Source organism: Trachypithecus francoisi, unplaced genomic scaffold (assembly GCF_009764315.1).
Source record: "Trachypithecus francoisi isolate TF-2019V2 unplaced genomic scaffold, Tfra_2.0 Lachesis_group18, whole genome shotgun sequence".
Lineage (NCBI taxonomy): Eukaryota > Metazoa > Chordata > Mammalia > Primates > Cercopithecidae > Trachypithecus > Trachypithecus francoisi.
Window position 1 is genome coordinate 1,641,544 of NW_022681463.1, and position 21,244 is coordinate 1,662,787.

Consider the following 21,244-nt stretch of genomic DNA (forward strand, 5'->3'; position numbering starts at 1 on the left):
AATTTGTTCAACATCACTAGTTATTTGAAAAATGCAAATTTGAACTACCATGAGATACCATTATATACATATTAGAGTGAATAAAAATTTTTAAAGTGACCACAGAAAGTATGGGTGGGGATGTGGAGCAACTGGGACCCTCATGCATTGATGGTGAAAATGTAAAACGGTATAACCACTTTGGAAAACAGTTTGAAAAGTTAAACAGATACCTACCGTGTGATCCAGACACTCTGCTCCTAGATATTTCCCCAAGAGAAATGGAAGCACGTGCGTACACAACGTCCACACAGTGGACACACACACGAATGCCTACGGCAGCTTTATTTGCAATAGTAAAAATTTAGAAGCAAGTAAAATGTCCCTCAACAGGTGAATGATAAACAAATTGTGTTATATCCATACAGTGGAATACTACTGAGCAATAAAAAGAATACACCTGCAACAAGATAGATGATTCTGAAAATAAATATGTTAAGTGGAAAAAAAGACAAAAAAGTGTGCATAAAGTATAATTCTTTTTATATAAAAGTCTAGAAAATGCAAACAAATCTATCGTGATAGAAAGCTGGTCAGCGGTTTTGCATAGGGACTGGGATGTGGGGTACGGTGGGGACGTTTAGGAGGGAGGAATTGCCAAAGGGCATGAGAACACTTTTTTGGGTGATGGATATGTTCCCTAACTTGATTGTGATGATGGCTTCACAGGTGTACACAGCTTTCCACCTCATAGCCACAGACTGGTTAACCATCCATACAAAACATCCATCGCCCTGGGTCCAACCTCTTCCCGCCTCCTGTGGAGGTGGACTGTCTGCTTCACCATTGCTATTTCAGGTTGTATAATACAGTGCCCGACAACTCTCTCCACTTTTAGAACATATCCAAATTGTTTCTTACTCATTTTCCATTTCTGCCTTAGAACGAATTTCCTGCTCTGGTAACTAGGTGAAGGATTTTGGAGGTATCTGGGGTAATGGAGACATCCTTCATTGCACCCACATGTGCTTTCTGTGTTCCCCAGTTACAGAAATCAAAATGAGCAGTTGTATGTGAATGCATTTTATCAGACCAAGTCTCTACATGACAGGAGGCATTGTTGTTACTAAGATAGTAACTCAGTAGAAAGACAGAATCGAGAATATGAGGAATGAGAGTGGGGTCCAGACTAAAAGGAGGCCAGGGGTCCTGAACTGCCCCATCCAACCGAGGTCATTCTGATACCTACTGACCTGAAGCAGCCGGCCCACACCGAGGTGCAGAGTGTCCCAGATGAACAGGCAGAGGCTAGAGATGCTCATTCCCAAAGGGATCAAATAATTCTGAGACTTGCAAGAACTCCTTAAACTCTCTTCCCCCAAACTACAAAAACGTGCAGAAAATAATTACGAACAATTTTTAGGAGCTTACACCCTTTGAAGTGTATGCATGGCCTGCTGGAACCCTTGGGAAATAATGGCTAGAAGTGCCTCAGACACTGCCTGGCACCCAGCCGGTGCTCAATGAATTATCTGTCTGATGAAGTGATTAGGAGCCTTGTAAATACTGATTCAAGCATGTATCACCCCATCCAATTTTTGAAACCAGTGCTTCTCAAGAACAAGCAAGAAAATTAAATATTGTTTTGAAGTAGCCGTGGTGGTTTCCGGGCAGAAGCCCAGTGCACTCCTTACTCCACCTGCTCCAGTAACTAGCTGACATGGGAGTGCCTGGCCGCTCTGGTTCAGACACAGGTGCAGATAGACGATTTCTCTACCCCATTTTAATTCTCTTTGAAGATCATTCCCACGGACATTCATTTGCCATTTGCCTAAATTAACATATTCATGCTCAGCCGGGCAGGGTGGCTCACGTCTGTAATCCCAGCACTTTGGGAGGCCGAGGCGGGCAGATCACGAGGTCAGGAGATTGAGACCATCCTGGCTAACATGGTGAAACCCTGTCTCTACCAAAAATACAAAAAATTAGCCAGACGTGGTGGCGGGTGCCTGTAGTCCCAGCTACTCGGGAGGCTGAGGCAGGAGAATGGCGGGAACCCGGGAGGCGGAGCTTGCAGTGAGCTGAGATCCGGCCACTGCACTCCAGCCCGGGGAACAGAGCGAGACTGCGTCTCAAAACAAAAACAAAAACAAAAAAAACTAAAAACATATTCATGCTCATAACCCCAATTTCAAACCAGTGACCTCAAAGATTTCTACCAGCAATCCCATTCCATTCTTCCAATTACAGAAAGCAAAGAGAAACTGCCACCTGGGAATCTCAGCGTTGAGCCTGCTGAGCAGAATGGCCATCCATTTGGGGTTGGGTGCTGACTCATTGCCCCTTTTCATTGCATTTTGGGGTGTGGGGATTTCCAGAGCAAGATTCTCCAGAGAGGAATATCCAAGCTCCCTCCTCCCCGCAGCAGGGGGATGCTGGGTGAACTGCCTGCTTCGGGTCCCCAGTGAGTGGTCTGCTGTGTTTTGCTTCTCTTCGTTTGTGTGTTTTGCCTATGACTTTGCGAAATATTCCAAGACAAGAGCCTTTCAGAAAGTCTTGGTCTCTGAAGACAAGCACAATGTTGCTTTCAGCTTAAATATCTACTGGGAAACCTCAAGATTTTGAATGTCATCATTACGAAAAACAGAGATTACAAAAGGAAACCGTCGCATTTCACTCGCTGGCCCCCAGTGGGATTGGATCTGACCTCAGTGCATCTTTAAAATCTTTGGTAGGTTTTAAGTCTTGACAAAATGTGCTTAAGCATGAAGATTCCAAAAAGGATGCAGTAGATTCGGGGGGAATGGGGGTTGGAAAGAGGCTTAAATCTTCACATGACACCTGGAATATGGTCAAAATGTATCTGCTCAAGTTGAACCAGGTACTGCGTCCTCCTTTTACCCTACCGCTAGTGAAGACAACCACCGCCTGGGGAAACGCTCCTTTTCCGAGACACTCGAGTCCCGCCGCGTCCCGGATGCTCCGCTTTCCCCGCGCCCGGATCCTCCCGGGAACCCGTGCCCCGCCCGCGCCTGGTCCCGCCCCCGCCGCCTCCCCGCGCGCAGCCGCCCGAACCCGCCCAGACCGAGCGCCCGAGGTGCCGCAGCCGCTGCCGCCGCCGCGATGTGACCTTCAGGGCCGCCAGGACGGGATGACCGGAGCCTCCGCCCCGCGGCGCCCGCGGCTCGCTTCGGCCTCCCGGGCGCTCTGACCGCGCGTCCCCGGCCCGCCATGGCCCCTTCGCCCTCGCCCGGGCCCGCCGCCCCGCGCGCCGCGCCGCTGCGGCTGCTGCTGCTGCTGCTGCTGGCCTCGGAGTGCGCGCTCGGTGAGTCCCGCGGGCCCGAGACCCCGTCCCCGGGCGGCGGGAGGAGGCTTCGGGCGCGGCTTGACGCGTCCTCCTCTCTTCCTCCGGGCAGCCGCGTTGTTGCCGGCGCGCGAGGCCACGCAGTTCCTGCGGCCCAGGCAGCGCCGCGCCTTCCAGGTCTTCGAGGAGGCTAAGCAGGGCCACCTGGAGAGGGAGTGCGTGGAGGAGCTGTGCAGCCGCGAGGAGGCGCGGGAGGTGTTCGAGAACGACCCCGAGACGGTGAGCGGCCGGCGGGCGGGATGCGGGGGAACCCCGGGCCCCCGCGCGCCTCCGACCCCTCCCGAGGAGCAGCGCTGCTGCCGCCCCCCAGCTCCGCCCGGCGAGGCCTGGCCTCAGGTCCCAGGAGCCCCGCCCCGCGTCCCCCGCGCCCATCCCCCGGCGACCCCGGGAGCCCCGCGCAGGCCGGTGGGACGCCGCGGGGCTGTCCGGGAAACGCTGGCTGTCAGACGCCTCCCCGCGGGGAAGCCGGGAGTCCGTTTCCAAAGTGCGAAAGAAACACAATGGTTAAAACCCAGACCGCTTCCCCGCGGCCCTCCCTCTGCTGGGCTGGAGGTGAGGGACCCCCGGGCCGCGCCTCGCCCTCCTGAGAGGCGTGGAGAGCGGTCTCCTCCCGAAAGAGGAATTGAAAGGGCCGAGGGCGGGAACTGCTTGCGGCAGCAGGTCCAAAAATATGATTCCAGGAATCGAACGGGGCCGCTTGCGGGAGGGGAGGGCGGCTGCGCGGCCCCTTTCTGCCAGGTGCTCTCCCAAAGGCAGCGGGTGCGTTCGGGAGCCCGGCGGTGCTGGCCCCGGCACCTGGGTTAGGAATGGCCTTGGAGGAGGCGGGGCGCCCGGGGCCTCCCCCGCAGGAGCCGCCGTGTGAGGACGGCCTGGCCACTCTATCCTGCGGGCTCGGGGAGCGGGTGACTTTGGAAAGTCCGAGAAGGTGTGGATTCCCATTGACGTCCCTCCCGCCCTGAAGTCGGGGTGATTTCACAGCGAAGTTTTCAGTTCTACTGGAATGTTCCTTTTAAAGCATTCTCCTGGGGTGGAATAAATGTCACCTGAGATCAAAGAGTGGTTCTGGATGACCCATGGAGGCCTGTTTCCGCTTACATTTCTAGTGGTTGACTTGACCCCTCTTAGATCTGCTTTTCTGAGGCTGTCAAGATGGCCACTGTGCACCTGTGGGCATAGCTCATCCCTGCAGAGATGACGCACCTGGGGCTGTTTTCCGGCGGCTACCCTCAGCACCCACAGCCCCACAGGCACGTGCCTTCCTTCAGTGCAGCCTAGCTCGTCGCTTTTCCCGGCCTCTCTGTTTTCCCGTTTCTTTAATGATGAATCCTGGCCTGTGCTGCTGGCCGAGGCAGCGTGGGCCTGTGTGCCCTGGTCGCTCGGATTCGCCGCCCAGCCGTGGGCTTGTTCGTTTGGCTGGTGTAGTGCCCTCCAACAGCGTCCTCACCCTGAACATTCTGCGTGCACAGGGACTGCCGCATGGGGCGTTCTGGTGATGGGAGTTGAGGGCAGCAGGATTCACCCCCACCCCACGGTGCCCGCTCTGCACAGCACTGCAAGGCCCGGCTGCAGCCCCTCCTTGCTGTCCTCCTGGACACCCAGGGCCCATGTCAATCAGACTGAACGCGGCCTGGAGGTACTGTGCTGTTCTTCCCAAGTCAGTCCCCTACCTGGTTTTCCAATTTTAGTTTAATAACTTCATTTACAAAGGTGTGAAATGAAGATAAGAAAATGAAAACAGCACTCAGGATCCCATTACTTTTTAATACAACTGTGGATGGGTCAGATGGTTTCTGTGCTGGCATGTCCGGGACCTCACCCTTCTGCATGTGGCTGAGTGGCTTTGATGCGGGGGAGGCCTCCTTCCCGTCCTTTCACAGCCTGGCCCCAGCAGCCTCTGCCGGCTTCCTTTCAGCCTCATCTCATTCCCAGAGTTCTGCCCTCCTTCCCAGCCCCCATGCCAAATGGTAACAACCCGCTTTCCCTCTGGTTTTTGGAGCTGGCCATTAGCTTGCTGTTTCTGTTTCGGGTTCCTGCAGGCAGGCGGACGCTGGGGAGAGCCTGGTTGGGGCAAGGGCAGGGTCCAGAGGCTGGCTGAGTCCCAGCCGGCTCCAGCACACCAGGACCACCCCTCCCAGGACCCTAGTCTCCACTGCATCCTTTGCCACACCCTTGGGAGACCCCAGGCCCGAGGGAACCGTTCAAGCACAACTTCCTGCGAATGCATGAAAATCATCCATGAACTTCTCCCTGTCAAAGGCCAGGGGCTCCTTGTCTTTGAAATGTCACTTGCTTTACATTTTGTGCGGTGAGGCTGATTGAGGACAAGGGCTGTGGCCTGAGCTCACGAGTTGACCAGGACCTGGCCGTGGTGACTGTCAGAGCATCCTCGGGCCCCTGGCCTCCCCAGGCCCGGGGTCCTGATGTGTGGTCCTCCACGAGTGGTTGTAGGGAAGGTGGTCCCAGCCCCCTGCCATTTTAGGATGTGGGAAGTGCCTGGCCGCCGTTAGTTAACATGCACGTACCCGGCCCTGCCTGTTTTCCCTGCACATCCTCCTACGAGGGAGGGAAGGGACAGCTGGAGCCAGCTCCCCAGTGTGCTCACCTTCATGTCCACCTGCTAAACTGCTAACCTGCCTGAAGCGTGTCCCACTGCCCCTCGCTGGGGCTTCTTCCTGGTTGCGTCTTCTTCCCGGGAGCGCCTGCTCTGCCTTCCAGCAGGCAGATCCTAAGCACAGCACACCTCCCAGGCTCCAAGCTCCCTTGTGTGCTAACCCCTGTGGCCACCTGCCCACCTGCTAACCTGCCTGCAGCGTGTCCCACTGCCTCAAGCTGGGCTGCTTCCTGGTTGCGCCTTCTTCCCGGAAGCGCCCGCTCTGCAGACCCCAGCTTTCAGCAGCCGGATCCTAAGCCCAGCACCCCTCCCATGCTCTGGCCCTCACCACACACCTGTGGTTTAAAGCCCTGTTCTGCTGGAAGGGACACTCTTCCCACCTCCCCAACCCTCTCTGCTGGAGCCATGCCCCTCCCCCGACATTCCTCCAGGCTGGGCCGCCCCCACGGGCCGCCTTGCTCTCCACCGCCCAGACCTTCTCCTTCTCTTGTTTTCCTTTTTATATTGTTATTCTCCCTCCCTGGCCTTGCCTCTCCCTGCTGGGTTCCTTGCCCCAGTTTCTAATTCAGAGAGGACTGGGTAACTCCCCAGCGTGTCTCTGCTGAAGCTTCCCAGGCCCAGTGCCTTTTTACTAAATCCTTGAAGGCCACCAGGTTCCAGGGCCTGCTAAGATCTCTGTAATCACCCCTCGGTTCCAGAAAGGATCCGAGACTAGAGACTTATCCCAGCCCAGCCCTAACGCCCAGGTCCTCCGGTGCCTGCTTGGGAGTGTGTTTGTGCACTTTGATCCCCGGCTTGTGTGCAGGAACATCATCCAGGCTGTGGCTCCTGATCCCATCACCTGGCTTATTTGAGATACAAAGCACGAATTCACGGGGGGCTGGCGGCCTTCCCTGAGGGTCGGCCTGCGTTAGCCAACCTGCACCTACACCTGCCCCGACGCCAGGTTTCCTTCCGACGCCAGGTTTCCTTCCGACGCCAGGTTTCCTTCCGACGCCAGGTTTCCTTCCCCTTCTCTTTCTTTGTCTCGCTCTGTGTTTCTCTCTCTTCTCCCCACTGCTGGTGCTGAGGAATTCTCTGCAAGGGATGTCGGTGTATCCATTTTGAGACTTACTGGCTCATCCTCAACTGCATGTGCCCTCCAAGCACCTTTTCCCTGACCTTGTGGATTCTTCGGGAACAGCTAGGGAAGGGGTACCCTGTATGGAAATGAAAACCCCTCTGAGTCCCCACCTGGGGACAGCCACTTGGCTGGGACACAGGCCCAGATGTTGGGATGGCCTAACGGGAGGTCCCAGTTGGAGGGGAGGGCTGTCCAATGTGGGGGCGCCTGGTGGGGAAGATGATAGCCAGGCTGAGACCTCCCCTGCCCTGCTTTGACAGAGGCTGCAGCACACTCCCACACACATCCCACAGATACATGTGCACATGCACACATTCACACATGGACACCTGCACAGATAGGTGCTGACTCATGGGTAGAGGTGTGCACGGACACACACACCCCTACCCAGACACGTGTACACAGGTACGTACGTTCCCATAGACACAGATATATATGCACGTACACACAGGCACACACATACTAATAGACATACGCATACATGCACACATTCACACAGACATATGCACACACAGTCACACACACTGATAGGCACACACATACTAACAGACGTGCACATACATGCACACATTCACACAGACATATGTACAGTCATACACACTGACAGACATGCACACACAAGGCACACACATACTAACAGACGTGCACATACATGCACACATTCACACAGACATACATACAGTCACAGACATGCACACACATACACAGGCACACACATACTAACAGACATGTACACATACATGCACATATTCACATAGACATACGTACACAGTCACACACAGACATGCACACATACAGGCACACACATACAGACATGTACACACATGCACACATTCACATAGACATACACACAGTCACAGACATGCACACACATACAGGCACACACATACTAACAGACATGCACACATACATGCACACATTCACGTAGACATACGTACACACAGTCGTAGACATGCACATACACAGGCACACACATACTAACAGACATACACATACATGCACACATTTACATAGACATACGTATACACCGTACACAGTCACACACTGACAGACATGTACACACATGCATAATGACATGCACACACATGTACACACAGTCACATACACACACAGGCACACATGGATGCCCAGCCACATGCATGCAGACACACACAGACACATGTGCACCCTCTCACACACTTTTCTCTTTCCACAACTTCGGGGTCAGAAGACCACTGACAGATGCATCAGGATCACTAAAAACTGAGACAAGGACCCAGAGCTCTGTGGCCCCAGCTTTCTCGGACCCCCAGGGTCTCTCCACAGCCCAAGGGGCTGGAGCCCTGTGGCTAAGGCCTTTCCTCCTGGGCCCATCCTGAGGCCTGCAGGCTGGTAGGGGGACCAGGGCCTGGCCTTCTCTGAGGGCCGTCTTCCATGCTGGTTCTGCAGCCCTTTCCTGTGCCTGCACCTGTGCAGGTGCTTGTTTCTACCCGGGCGTCTGCAGGCACTTGGTGCCAGGCTCCCCCAGGGCTTTCTCAGAGGCAGCCGAGTGCCAGGCCCTGCACACGACACCCTCACCCGAGCCGGAGAGCTTCACATCTGTGGAAAACTCTAATTAAAGACGTTCTGAGAAACGCTGAACGTCTCCCTTTGTTATTTAGGAACAAAACACCCTTTTAGGAAGCAAGTGCTTATGGCTTCTTTCTTGAGACACTGAGTAAAGGGGCATTAAGCTTGCTAGCTGGGGCATGCCGAGTGCTTCCCAGGTTATGGTTTTACCCCAGAGCATTGACAGGCATCCAGGTTTCCTCATGCTTCATTTTCCCCTGTTTTCTAAGGTTAAAATTGAGACCTGTTTCTCCACTGCAAAGCTCATTGTTGAAGGGTTTCGTATTTGATGTTGGAAATGGTCAGGACTCTTCCGTGGTTTTTATATTCCAGTGATTTCATTGCAATTCTGGTGTGTAAATTTTCACCCTGACCAAGTGAAAGGTTCATTTTAAAAGTTTTAAAATAAATTTTAAAGGGGAGCTGGAAGTGGAATAAATTAAGAACAGTATCCATTTTGCATTTCACTCTGACAGAGGCACTGTCTGCTCTGACTGGTGTTGATTAAAAGTATAATATTCAAATGAAATAGTAAAATATATTGAGCCTCATTAATGTTCTACTAGTTTTCTTGGGCTCTGTTTTCAAATTATAGGTAAAATTTTTATCTTTCCAGTGTTAGTACCTATGATAAGAAAATACATTTTCTCCACATCTGTCCACAAACCTGCTAGACCCAGTTTTGTGACGACCTCCCCTTGGAACTTGGGGCTCCATGGAAAACACACAGCTTGACCCAGCCAGCACTCAGAAAGCCTGGGCCGGTCACTGCAGTGGCCGGATTCTCAGCATACAAAGCCCCAACGTTTGGCCAGGCTGGGACCGGCTCCCATCCAGGACCGACTGTCCACAGTACAGTAAAGCCACTCTCTGAGTCAACATTGATTCTTCTCAGAATTGCTCAGTTGACCATCCCTGCAGAAGCAGAGAGGGCTGCAGTTTGGCATTCCTGCCCACTCCACATGAGGGCAGCCCAGACGCGGGAGCTCTCAGGGAGGCGCAGTGGGCTTTGGGTGTGCCTGGACCCTTCCCACCACACCTGGAAGATACTGTTCACTTCCTTTTTACAGTTGTGGGAAATGCATGACAGTGTTTACAGGCAGGCTGGCTTTCCGTTTATTTCAACCCGGACAACTGAATAGCAGCAGATGACGAAACTGTCCTGTGAAGAGCACGGTCTCTCCCGTTCCCAGATCCGTCGCTCAGCTCGTCTGTTAGTCTGAAAGATGAATTGTACATGGGTCTTCCCGAGAGCGCTGTTCTCGGGGTCTCCATGTGTGAAGTTGTTACGTCTTCACAACAACGTGTAGCAGCTGTCACTGAGCCATTTTACAGATGTGCAAACTGAGGCCCTGAGAGGCTGAGAAGCCTGTGGAGGGCTACAGCGTGTCCTGGGCATGCCCCACACTCTGTCATTAACTCCTGCGCTCACCGGGACTGGGGGAGAGCAGGACGCGGCAGCACCCCTGACCCAGCTGTGTGCTCCTCTGTGTGCAGGCGACTGTGAGTGTACTGGCACGCACCTGAGGGCTCAGTGGTGCTGGTGTGGGTGCATAAAGCACAGGGCGGCTGCGGGGAGCTGGGTGAGTGTCAGTGGCTGGGAGTGTGAGTCTCGTGAACACGGCCTGCAGGTGCGTCATGCTGGGCTACAGAGCCCATGACTCCACCATAAATGGTGGTTTTCTGTTTGAACTTGAGTGTTGCTGCTCAATGAGGCCAGAGGAAGGCACCAACCTGCAGGCCTGGCCGGTCCCTCACAATGCGGAAGGTAACCAGTCCACTAGAGACGTGTGTCCTGGCCACTGGAGGAGTCCAAGTGACCTTTAAGTCTAACCCATCCTCAGAGCACCCCAGGTGGCTTTGGGGCCTGGGCCCGGTCATCTGGCTGAAGACCAGCTCAACTTGGATAAAGCTGGAGGAGAAGCCTGTCCCTCAGGCAGCTGCCAGGGCGTCTGTGATTTGTGCTTGTGTGCGCGCTTGGCGACTGTTAGTGGTAGTCGCAGTCAGGGCATCTGGTTGCCTTTACTGTCCTTACACCAGCTGGGCAGAGCTCGGGCCAGGAGCCCAGTGGGAGAGGCCGGGGCGTGACTCCCAGTGCAGAAGTGGCAGTGGCCCGCCAGCGTCCAGGGCACAGCTGTCCCTGCCAGGACCCTGTAGGTTGGATCTTTGGGCTGAGTCAGGCTTGACGGTGCAGCCGCCCTTTCGAGGGAACTGAGCTGTCCAGCGTCCCATGGAGCAGCTGCCGTTGGATCCGGAGAGGCCATGAATAAACCTCCCCTTTGTAAGCCAGCAACAAACACGAACTTTGCAATCGTATTTGTCCTGGGATCATAGAACGTGGTGGCTGGCAAGACCCAGGCGTCCTCCCCTCCTGTGCTTCTGAGAACAGAGGCTGGTAGTTTATTGAAGGACTGGTCCCAGTTCGTTTTTTGTGGGGAAGACTCAGAGGGAAGCCCAGGCCCCAGACTCCAAGGTTAGCACATTTTCTTGGAGCGATCGACACCTCTTAAGGCGAACTTGGGTCCAAAACACGTGTGTGTGACCTGAAGCGTGGGTACTGTGTGCAGGAGATGCCCTCACCGGAGGTGGGGACGAAGCCCACAGGGTTCTAACTGCAGAATCACTGGCCATGTGCTCACGACTGTTTTATTTTGCTGTTTTATATGATCAGAAAGTACACCATCTTGTTTTTCCCAAAGCATTTGCAGTGAGACATCCCACTTCCTCCCCACGGCAGCTGTTGTGGGCACGAGGCTGCTCCCAGGACAGCGATGCCCCTGGGGTCGGAGTGGGCACGGAGGAGTTCTCTTCCTTCCTCTTCCCCGCCCTCTGCTCCCCCGCAGACTGGCCTCTCTTTAGTCAGCGCTCTCCCAGGCTCCCTTCTCCCCACCACGTGCAGACAGTGTCTGTCCCGGGCCTCTCTCCTCCTAGTGTTTCTTGTGGCCAGCATCCCTCCCATCCGACAGCTGTGTGGCTTCCTGACTGGCTTCTCTTGGGGCCCCCAAGGATGCTACCAAATGGCCAGAGACAGTCACTGCTCTGCACTTAAGAGCAGGCAGCCCTTGGTGGGGCTTGCCCTGAAAGGCAGCAGGCCTTCCTTGCTGAGACCCCGTGCTGGCCAAGGGCCTGTGGGGGCTGTGGCTCTGTTCCTTCACTGCGTTCACGCTCACATGCTGAATGTTGTGCGCCATGGGGCACCCTGCTGGGGGCTGTTGGGAGTGTGCTGTGTGTCTGGGGCAGAGACGGGCAGAGTGAGTCTCAGCATTACCGCCGTGCAGCTGCTGGAAGCCACTGGAGCTCCTCTGTCTCGTCTGCCACGAAGCCTGTGAGATACAGTGATGTGTGTCTTGGGGCTTCTGTGAGAAGAGCTTAGTTACCCACCGGTTCAGGCACCACGTCTGCGCTGTGGGGCAAGGAGGGGTGCTCACAGCTGTGCAGTCAGCTACAGAGGCTATTCCCAGCACCCACAGCTGACCTGGCAGTCACACCCAGGGTGAGCTTCCAGGAAGAGGGCTCCCAGCAAGGGAGGGTGCACCTGGGCGTGAGCTTCGAGGAGGGCAGAGGCACCTGTCACTGCTGACCCTGGGTGCGGATGGGCACGCCGGGTGTACTGACTGTGCTTTCCTGGGGCCCGTCTCCCTCCAGGTCAGCCTGGAGTCCTCTGGGCCGGGGGCTGTGGGCGCTGCCTCCTGTGGGCAGTGGGTCAGCACTTCCACTCTGCTCAGGGCAACAGGCCACTGCGGGTGTAAAGACTTAGGAAACGAATTCGGAAGGAAGGAAAGGATTTTACACTTCCCAAGCTAGAAGAACATGAATAGAGCCGGGCTGCCAGGCCAAGGGTCTGTAAGACGGCGGCTCTTCAGAGGCTCTGCAAATGCTGAGAAAGGAAGGCTCCCCAAGGGCAGTTCCTGTGGGTGTTACTCTGAGTTTTCTCATAGAAGTCGAGTTCTTGGAATACAACATTATGGTCAAAGGGTTAGTGAATTATTGTGACCGTTTCCCGTGGAAAATATCAGAGAAAGTTATGGTGTTGATAAACAGTCCCTGCGCTCAGCAGTGTCAGCCCACTTGTCAAGTAAGGTAAAGGTGTTTAGAAACAAAATTTATGAATGTTATTTGCTAAAGAGAGTAATGCATTCTTAGCACACTCTGAAAAATAACCACTATTTGCTGTGTGAATGCAGATGACGCTCACACAAAAAGATTTATGCAGGACTGACACTGGGTGTTTGCAGAGGGTTCTCCACGTTCACTGACCTCTGATCCTCACTGCAGCTCTGTGGGGACCGTGGCCCAAGGATGAGTGAGCGTCACGTCGGGCTGTGCCCTGAATCCCCGGCCGCCCCCCCCCCCGCCAGGCAGAGACCTTGCTGCGCCCCAAGGAGTTCAAGTGTATTCAGAGATGAAGGCATTTAGGAAGTGTTCTGGAACCTTCCAAACTGATTTTACCTGCGTGAGGTGCTTCCAGTTCAGTGCACTTTGCGTCCAAAAGTGTTTCCTGTCTCGTTAACGCGCTGCGTTGGGTGCCATCACCGTATGTAGGTTTTGGCCAGTTTTAAAAAGTGAATGGGCCCTCCCAGGGTCTAGTTTGATCGAGAGACCACTGGAAACCCTCACCAAGCTGCAGGCGGGTAGGCAGGGGCCCCAGGGCAGGTCCAGGGGCAGAACCCCCCGGCCCCTTGGAGGGTCTGTTCACATGCTGGGTCCTGCCTGGTTCCTGCGGCGGTGTGGGGAGGTCACCCCACCTTGTTCAGAACCACAGCTCTGGGTGAGGAAGCCTGTCCCCAGGTCAAAGGTCATTTGGGGGTTGGGACCTGAGAACCACAGTGCCCTGCTGGTAGGGTTGCCGCACGGGCGGCCAGGTACAGCCTGGTCCCCAAGGCCCACCCATCCTGAGGACCCCATGTGCAGCTCCCTGCCATGCTTGACTTTTGCCCTATGGGTGGCTTTGAGCCGGGGAGACGTGGGTCTGGTGGTCGGCTGGGCAGGGGCGGTGGTGGGCTTGCGTCTTTATGACACTGCACCAATTCCCGTGGGTTCTGCCAGCACCCACTGCTCTGCTGAGCAGATCAAAGGCAGCAGAGACGACGCCAGGGTCTGGAGGCGGCATCCACTTATCAGACGCTTTCTGTAGTTTTATAGCAAATTTGGGGCCTCATGTTAGACCCCGGCCAGACCAAGCTCGTGTCCTGGGGCTCAGCTCCCTCCAGGCTGCTTCAGGTTGTTTCCTCCGTACTTACGAAACCAAAAGGCAACAGGCGCCGTCAGGGGCGCGTCAGAGGAGGCACCTGCTCCACTGTTTATACCGGGATGTTCTGCAGACGGGGCTCCCAGCCTCGACGGCCCCGGAACCCCCTAGCACAGGGACGTCCAGTCTTTTAGCTTCCGTGGGCCACGTTGGAAGAAGAAGAATTGTCTTGGGCCACACATAGAATTAACACTAACAGCTGATGAGTTAAAAAGAAGGTCTGTGCCTAAATCTCATGTTTTAAGAAAGTTTATGAATTTATGTTGGGCCGCATTCACGGCCATCCTGGGCTGCTTGCAGTTGCCCCAGAGCCTCGGGAACTCGGGCCGAACACCTGCCCTGCTTCACCCGGGGACAGGGCGCTGTGCTAACCAGGAGGTTGCTGCCCTCTGAGTTGTCCCTGCCAGGAACAGCAAAGTGCACAAACCTCCGAGAGACCTAATGGCTGCGTCCTCCGTGCAGTGGGCACCGCATTTGCCACCTGGAAGTGCGGGTCTGGCAGATGTCAGGTAATAACAAGGATGTAAATTTTAAAATCACGTGGGGTTTGTAAACTTGAGGAATTATAGCACAAACACTTCCCTATTATTAAAGTAAACAGACTGGGAGCATTGATTTCCACTTTTCTTCCAAGTACTTATCCATGATTTAAGTGAAACTAGCATTCAGTGCTTTGTTGGAGTGAAAACTGCAGGACCTTGCACCTGCCCACTCATTTATTCATTCACCCACCCACCCATTCATTCACCTACCCATTCATTCATCCACCCACCCATTCATTCATTCATTCACCCACCCATTCATTCACCCACCCACCCATTCACTCACCTACCCATTCATCCACCCACCTACCCATTCATCCACCCACCTACCCATTCATCCCCCACCCATTCACTCACCCCCCACCTCACTCACCCACCCACCCATTCCTCACCCACCCACCCATTCACTCACCCACCCATTCCTCACCCACCCCCCATTCCTCCACCCACCCACCCATTCCTCCACCCACCCCCCATTCCTCCACCCACCCACCCATTCGTCCACCCACCCACTCATTCGTCCACCCACCCACCCGTTCATTCGTCCACCACCCACCCGTTCATTCGTCCACCCCCCACCGTTCATTCGTCCACCCACCCACCCATTCATTCGTCCACCCACCCACCCTTCATTCGTCCACCCACCCACCCGTTCATTCGTCCCCACCCGTTCATTCCCCACCCACCCGTTCATTCGTCCACCCACCCTCGTTCCCCACCCACCCACTCATTCCCCACCCACCCCCCATTCGTTCACCCACCACCCACCACTCGTTCACCCACCCATCTGCCCATTCATTCACCACCCATCCCCCATCATTCATTCACCCATCCACCCACTCATTCATTCACCCATCCACCCCTCATTCATTTACCCATCACCCACTCATTCATCACACCACCCCCACTCATTCATTCATTTACCCATCCCCCACTCATTCATTCACCCATCCACCACCCATTCATTCACCCATCCCCCACTCATTCATTCATTACCCATCCACCCACTCATTCATTCACCATCCACCCACTCATCATTCACCCATCCACCCCCCTCTTCATTCACCCATCCACCCACTCATTCATTCACCCACCACCCACTCTTCATTCACCTCACCCATCCCCCACTCATTCATTCACCCATCCACCCACTCATTCATCCATCCACCCACTCATTCATTCACCCATTCATTCACCTATCCACCCACCCATTCATTCACCTATCCACCCACCCATTCATTCACCCATCCACCCACTCATTCATTCACCCATCTACCCACTCATTCACTCACCCATCCACCCACTCATTCACTCACCCATCCACCCACTCTTCACTCCCCCATCCACCTTCATTCACCCACCCATTCATCACCCACCCATCATTCACCCCCCACCCATCATTCACTCACCCATTCACCCACTCATTCTTTCATTCAGCCAGCCACCCACCCACTCATTCATTCACCCACCCACCCATTCATTCACCCACCCACCCATTTAATCACCCATCCACCCACTCATTCACTCACCCATCCGCCCACCCATTCATTCATTCACCCACCCATTCATTCATTCACCCACCCATTCATTCATTCCTTCACCCATCCACCCACTCATTCACTCACCCATCCACCCACTCATTCATTCACCCACCCACCCACTCATTCATTCACCCACCCACCCACTCATTCATTCACCCACCCACCCACTCATTCACTCACCCACCCACTCATTCACTCACCCACCCACCCACTCACTCACCCATCCACCCACTCATTCATTCATTCACCCATCCACCCACTCATTCACTCACCCACCCACTCATTCACTCCCCCATCCACCCACTCATTCATTCATTCACCCACCCACCCACTCATTCATTCATTCACCCACCCATTCTTTCATTCACCCATCCACCCATTCACTCACCCATCCACCCACTCATTCATTCACTCACCCATCCACCCACTCATTCATTCATTCACTCACCCACCCATTCATTCAGTCACCCACCCACTCATTCATTCACCCACCCACCCACTCATTCATTCACCCACCCACCCACTCATTCATTCACTCACCCATCCACCCACTCATTCATTCATTCAGCCATCCACCTACTCATTCATTCATTCAGCCATCCACCAACTCATTCACTCATCCACCCACTCTTTCACTCATCCACCCACCCACCCACTCATTCATTCACTCACCCACCCACTCATTCACCCACCCATCCACCCACTCATTCACTCACCCATCCACCCACTCATTCACTCACCCATCCACCCACTCATTCATTCATTCACCCATCCACCCACTCATTCATTCATTCACCCACCCATTCATTCATTCACCCATCCAGCCACTCATTCACTCACCCATCCACCCACTCATTCATTCACTCACCCATCCACCCACTCATTCATTCATTCACTCACCCACCCACTCATTCATTCACCCACCCACTCATTCATTCACCCACCCACCATTCATTCACCCACCCACCCATTCATTCACCCACCCACCCACTCATTCATTCACTCACCCATCCACCCACTCATTCATTCACCCATCCACCCACTCATTCACCCATGCACCCACTCATTCACTCATTCACCCATCCACCCACTCATTCACCCATCCACCCACTCATTCATTCATTCACCCATCCACCCACTCATTCACCCATCCACTCACTCATTCATTCACCCATCCACCCACTCATTCATTCGCTCATCTATCCACTCATCCACCCATCCACTCCTTCCTTCATTTATTCATCCATCTTCATCCATCCAGTCACCCATCCATCCACCCATTCATTCAGCTATCCATCAACTCGCTCATCCATCCATCCATCCATCCACCCATTTATTCAACTATCCAGCCACTCGCTCATCCATCCATCCACTCCTTCCTTCATTTATTCATCCATCTTCATCCATCCAGTCACCCATCCATCCACCCATTCATTCAGCTATCCATCCACTCGCTCATCCATCCATCCATCCATCCACCCATTTATTCAACTATCCGGCCACTCGCTCATCCATCCATCCACTCCTTCCTTCATTTATTCATCCATCTCCATCCATCCAGTCACCCATCCACCCACTCATTCACTCATCTATCCACACACACCTCCACCCATTCACTCATCCATTCACCCACCCACTCATTCACCCACCTATTCTTTCATTCATTTATTCATCTACCCACTCTCTCATCCATGCACTCATTCATTCATTCATCTATCCATCCACTCACCCATCCACCCACTCACTCACTCATCCATTCATCTACCCACTCTCATTCATTCATCCATTCACTCACTCATCCACCCACTCACTCATTCATTTACCCACCCACTCATCCATCTATTCACTCATTATTTTATTCATTCATCCATCCATCCATCCACTCACCCATCTATCTACTCATTTACTCATTCACCCACTCAGTCATCCATCACCTCATTCATTTATCCATCCATCTCCATTCATTTACTCAGTCATCTACTCACTCATTCACTGTTTCATCCATGCACTCATCCATCCACTCATTCATTCATTCATCAGTCTCTATCCACTCACTCATCCATTCATTCATTCCCATCCACTCATTCATCCACTGATTCATTCATTCATTCATTCATCCACTCACTCATCCATCCATGCATCTGTCTGCTCACTCATCCATCCTACGCACTAATCTATCCACCCATTCCCTCATCCATCCATTCAGTCATGTATCCATTCATTCATCTATCTGTGCATTTGTCTATACATGCATCTATCCATCTATCCATCCATCTGTTCACTCATTCATCCAGTCACTCATCCATCCATCCACCCACTCATTCGTGCATCTCTCCGCCCATCCACTCATTTATTCACCCATCCATTCTTTCATGCACTCGTCCACTGTTCATCTGTCATCCATCCACGTGTTTGGTGATGGCTCCTGAGGCCTCTGGGGGACAGTCAGTACCAGGCTCAATGCTGGGCAGGTAGATGTTGTCTTTCTCCTCTTGAAGTTTCAGCTGACAGTGCAGTGGTTTGCTCGCTTATTTTTATCTGTAGCTATTTGAATAAAACAGAATCAGATCCCTAGGGAGAGGATTTCCAGGGGCCAAATGGTGCTATTTCCAGCCTGGGAATCCCAGCTTCTTCCCACTGTTGCCCTCACCTAACCCCAGCACACCAACCCATTACCACAGGTCTCGCTCTTCCTAGGTCGAAAAGAAAGAGAGTCAGTGTGTATGTAAGGAGCTCCTGGTTCTAAATCTCAGCCTCCTGAGTGGCGGCCTCTGCTCCATGGGGACTCCTGGGGGTGCTGCTCTGGAGAGCCGGCGAATGCAGTGCTTCAGGCCAAGGTTTATGCACGTGAACAACTTGTAGTGCAGACAGGAGCGGGAGGGTTTTGAGAACAAAGTGCTCTGTGTTTGGTTCTGCAGGTCAGGGAGCTTATCCGTGTCCCTTTACTCACAGCCATTTCTGGGTCTTACATCTTTGGCCAGAATGTCCTAAGGACGACGTGAAGTGTCCCTTTCTCTTGGGAGCATGTAGCATTTTTAGGTTTATTTGTCGAAGCTTTACTCTTGCTCAGGATTGAACCGTCTTTCCCCTGGATCACAGGTGGAACTGGTACATCCTTTCTGCCTCCATTACCGCCTCAAATAATCAAGCATGCAAATTGGAATACACTGCCCAGGGTTATAACCCTGTGGTTTCAGAAACCCCATTCCCATAGGTATGGCTGACTGAGAGGAGATTGGCATAAGTTTTCCATGAATAATGTCTTTTTGCAACAATAAAACTTGGTATTAATACAGATTACACATTAAGTAGTATGACTAGTCTTGATTTTGAAATATAGGACACACTTGCTGTCAAGCTGTGGTAAAGAAGCATTTGTATATAGTTAGGCCGTTTGCTCACTGGTTCTTAGCTGTTTTCAATCCCTGGCTTCCTAAACCTGAAAGGACACCTTTTGCATCCCTCCTAAGTCTTTTATTTCAGAGCCAGAGCCTCCCGCTTTGAGACAAAGCCCCATCACTTCCCTTCTCCTTCCAAGCCGAGGAAACTGTTGCTGCCCCAGACCTCCACCAGGGCTCACTCGTGTTGCTGGTCACCCCTTTTCTTGGAGTTTGCCATGACTAAAATTGGAAGTGAGAGAAATGAGGGCAGGCATGAGGGTGTGTGTGCCAGGTCTGTGGCCCTCCTGACCTCCAGGGCGGCCGCCCTCCAACAGACACATGAGCTGAACACCAGCTCACCCTGACCCTTCCTTTCCATCTCTCCTGGAACACAACTTTGTGAAAACACATCCAAGCAGGCCTCAGGAAGGTGTTGGCGGGGCTGGGGTGGGGCCCTCCAGGCTCTTCCCACAAAAGGTGTGGCCAGGCCAGCAAGTGTGGGAAAGAGGTGGGAAGGAGGCAGAAAAGTGGTGCAGAGCCAGCATATGAAGCCAGAGGCGCCTTGCAGATGGCGCTGGGTACCGCCTCTGCCCGCCACTCTGCAAAATGCTACCAGTGCCTGCTAATCCTGAACCTGGTGCCCCCAGGCGAATCCCACACCATCCTGAAGCTAGGTTTCCTCATTCTTGATAATGGGATTAAAAAGACCTTCCTGGATGTTGTTTGTGAGGGTTTCATAAAATAGTGTAAAATGCTGACTTATAGCCAGCATGGAGAGGCCGCTGGGACTATTCTGCCATGACTGTGGTCTCTTGGTTTAGAGCATTTAGGGCCAAACTGCTGGCATGGTTGACCCTAAGCTGGAGATTGGAGGCTGCTTTAACCAGGCTGTGGCCCTAGAATCTGTGGGCCATGGCAGAAGGATCCTGAAGAAGTTTCCGGCTGGCCTCTGCTGGCCAAGTGACGGGCAGGTGGTTCCAGGACTCGGCAGCTCACTTGTGTCGAATGTGGACCTCGTCAGCTTTCGTGGATAAGAAGACCCTTCGTTGCAGCCTCCATGCCTCATCCAATACCAATTTTGTTTCACCAATACAATAAGTGTAAATCAATGCCGTGTGCCAAAAGAAAGGTTTTTGGGGTTTTGAGAGACCTTTGTGTCAACAGGGAACTAAGGTCTTTGGGTTCTAGAGACCCTGATATCAACAGGGAACTAAGATTGGGGTTTTACTTGGAGGCGTTCTTGTTCTCCTGGACAGGCCTCCCCACCGGACACACCGGGTGGTGCTTCCCACGCAGCTGGAAATGGCCCTGCCTTTGCTTGTTGGTCTCACCGCAGTTGTGCTAATGGCTTCATAAGCGCCCGTCTGCAGAAGCCAAGTCGGCAGCACGGCAGCTTCCCCAGTCACTTCCCCTCGGTTCCCTGGGTGGGGCGGCCGCCCTGGAGCAGCCTCTGATTAACCAGCGGATGCTTATGTTGCTTAGAGACCTTTGTAGCTTGCCAGTCAACGCTTGCCTTTTCTCTTTCTTTTTCCACAGGACTATTTTTACCCGAGATACTTAGGTAAGTCTCAATTACTTCTCTACTCTGGTTGTCGTGGAGGCATAGTTGGGGGGTATTTTCATGCTGGAGGCATCTCCTCACCACGTAACTCTTGGAAGGAAGATTCTTAATCACATGGTGCACGTGGAACTGTCCGGAACATGCAGGTCAGAAACACAAGATTCTCTGTTTATTTTATACCACAGCTTTATTCCGTGTTAGTGGACCCTCAGGCGAATGCCGTTATCTGCAAACCCCTTCTCTGAGTTGACGCCAGGCTCAGCTCCTTGTCAGGACATGTAATGGATTTTGTCTTCCAGTTTTCTGAT

General features: G+C 53.4%; 1 protein-coding gene across 3 annotated transcripts in view; it reads left to right on the top strand.

The window, feature by feature from the left end:
* Positions 1–3,038: 3,038 nt before the first annotated feature.
* GAS6 (growth arrest specific 6) overlaps positions 3,039–21,244 on the top strand; it is a 46,491-nt gene continuing 28,285 nt past the window's right edge. Inside the window, exons 1-3 of one of the 3 annotated variants that reach the window (XM_033177117.1) lie at positions 3,039–3,304; positions 3,396–3,562; positions 20,912–20,936. In XM_033177117.1, the coding sequence (XP_033033008.1) occupies positions 3,211–3,304; positions 3,396–3,562; positions 20,912–20,936 (286 nt within the window). In that variant the 5' untranslated portion in view covers positions 3,039–3,210. The remainder of the gene's footprint in view (positions 3,305–3,395; positions 3,563–20,911; positions 20,937–21,244) is intronic. The other 2 variants (XM_033177116.1, XM_033177119.1) reach the window with 2 other exon arrangements.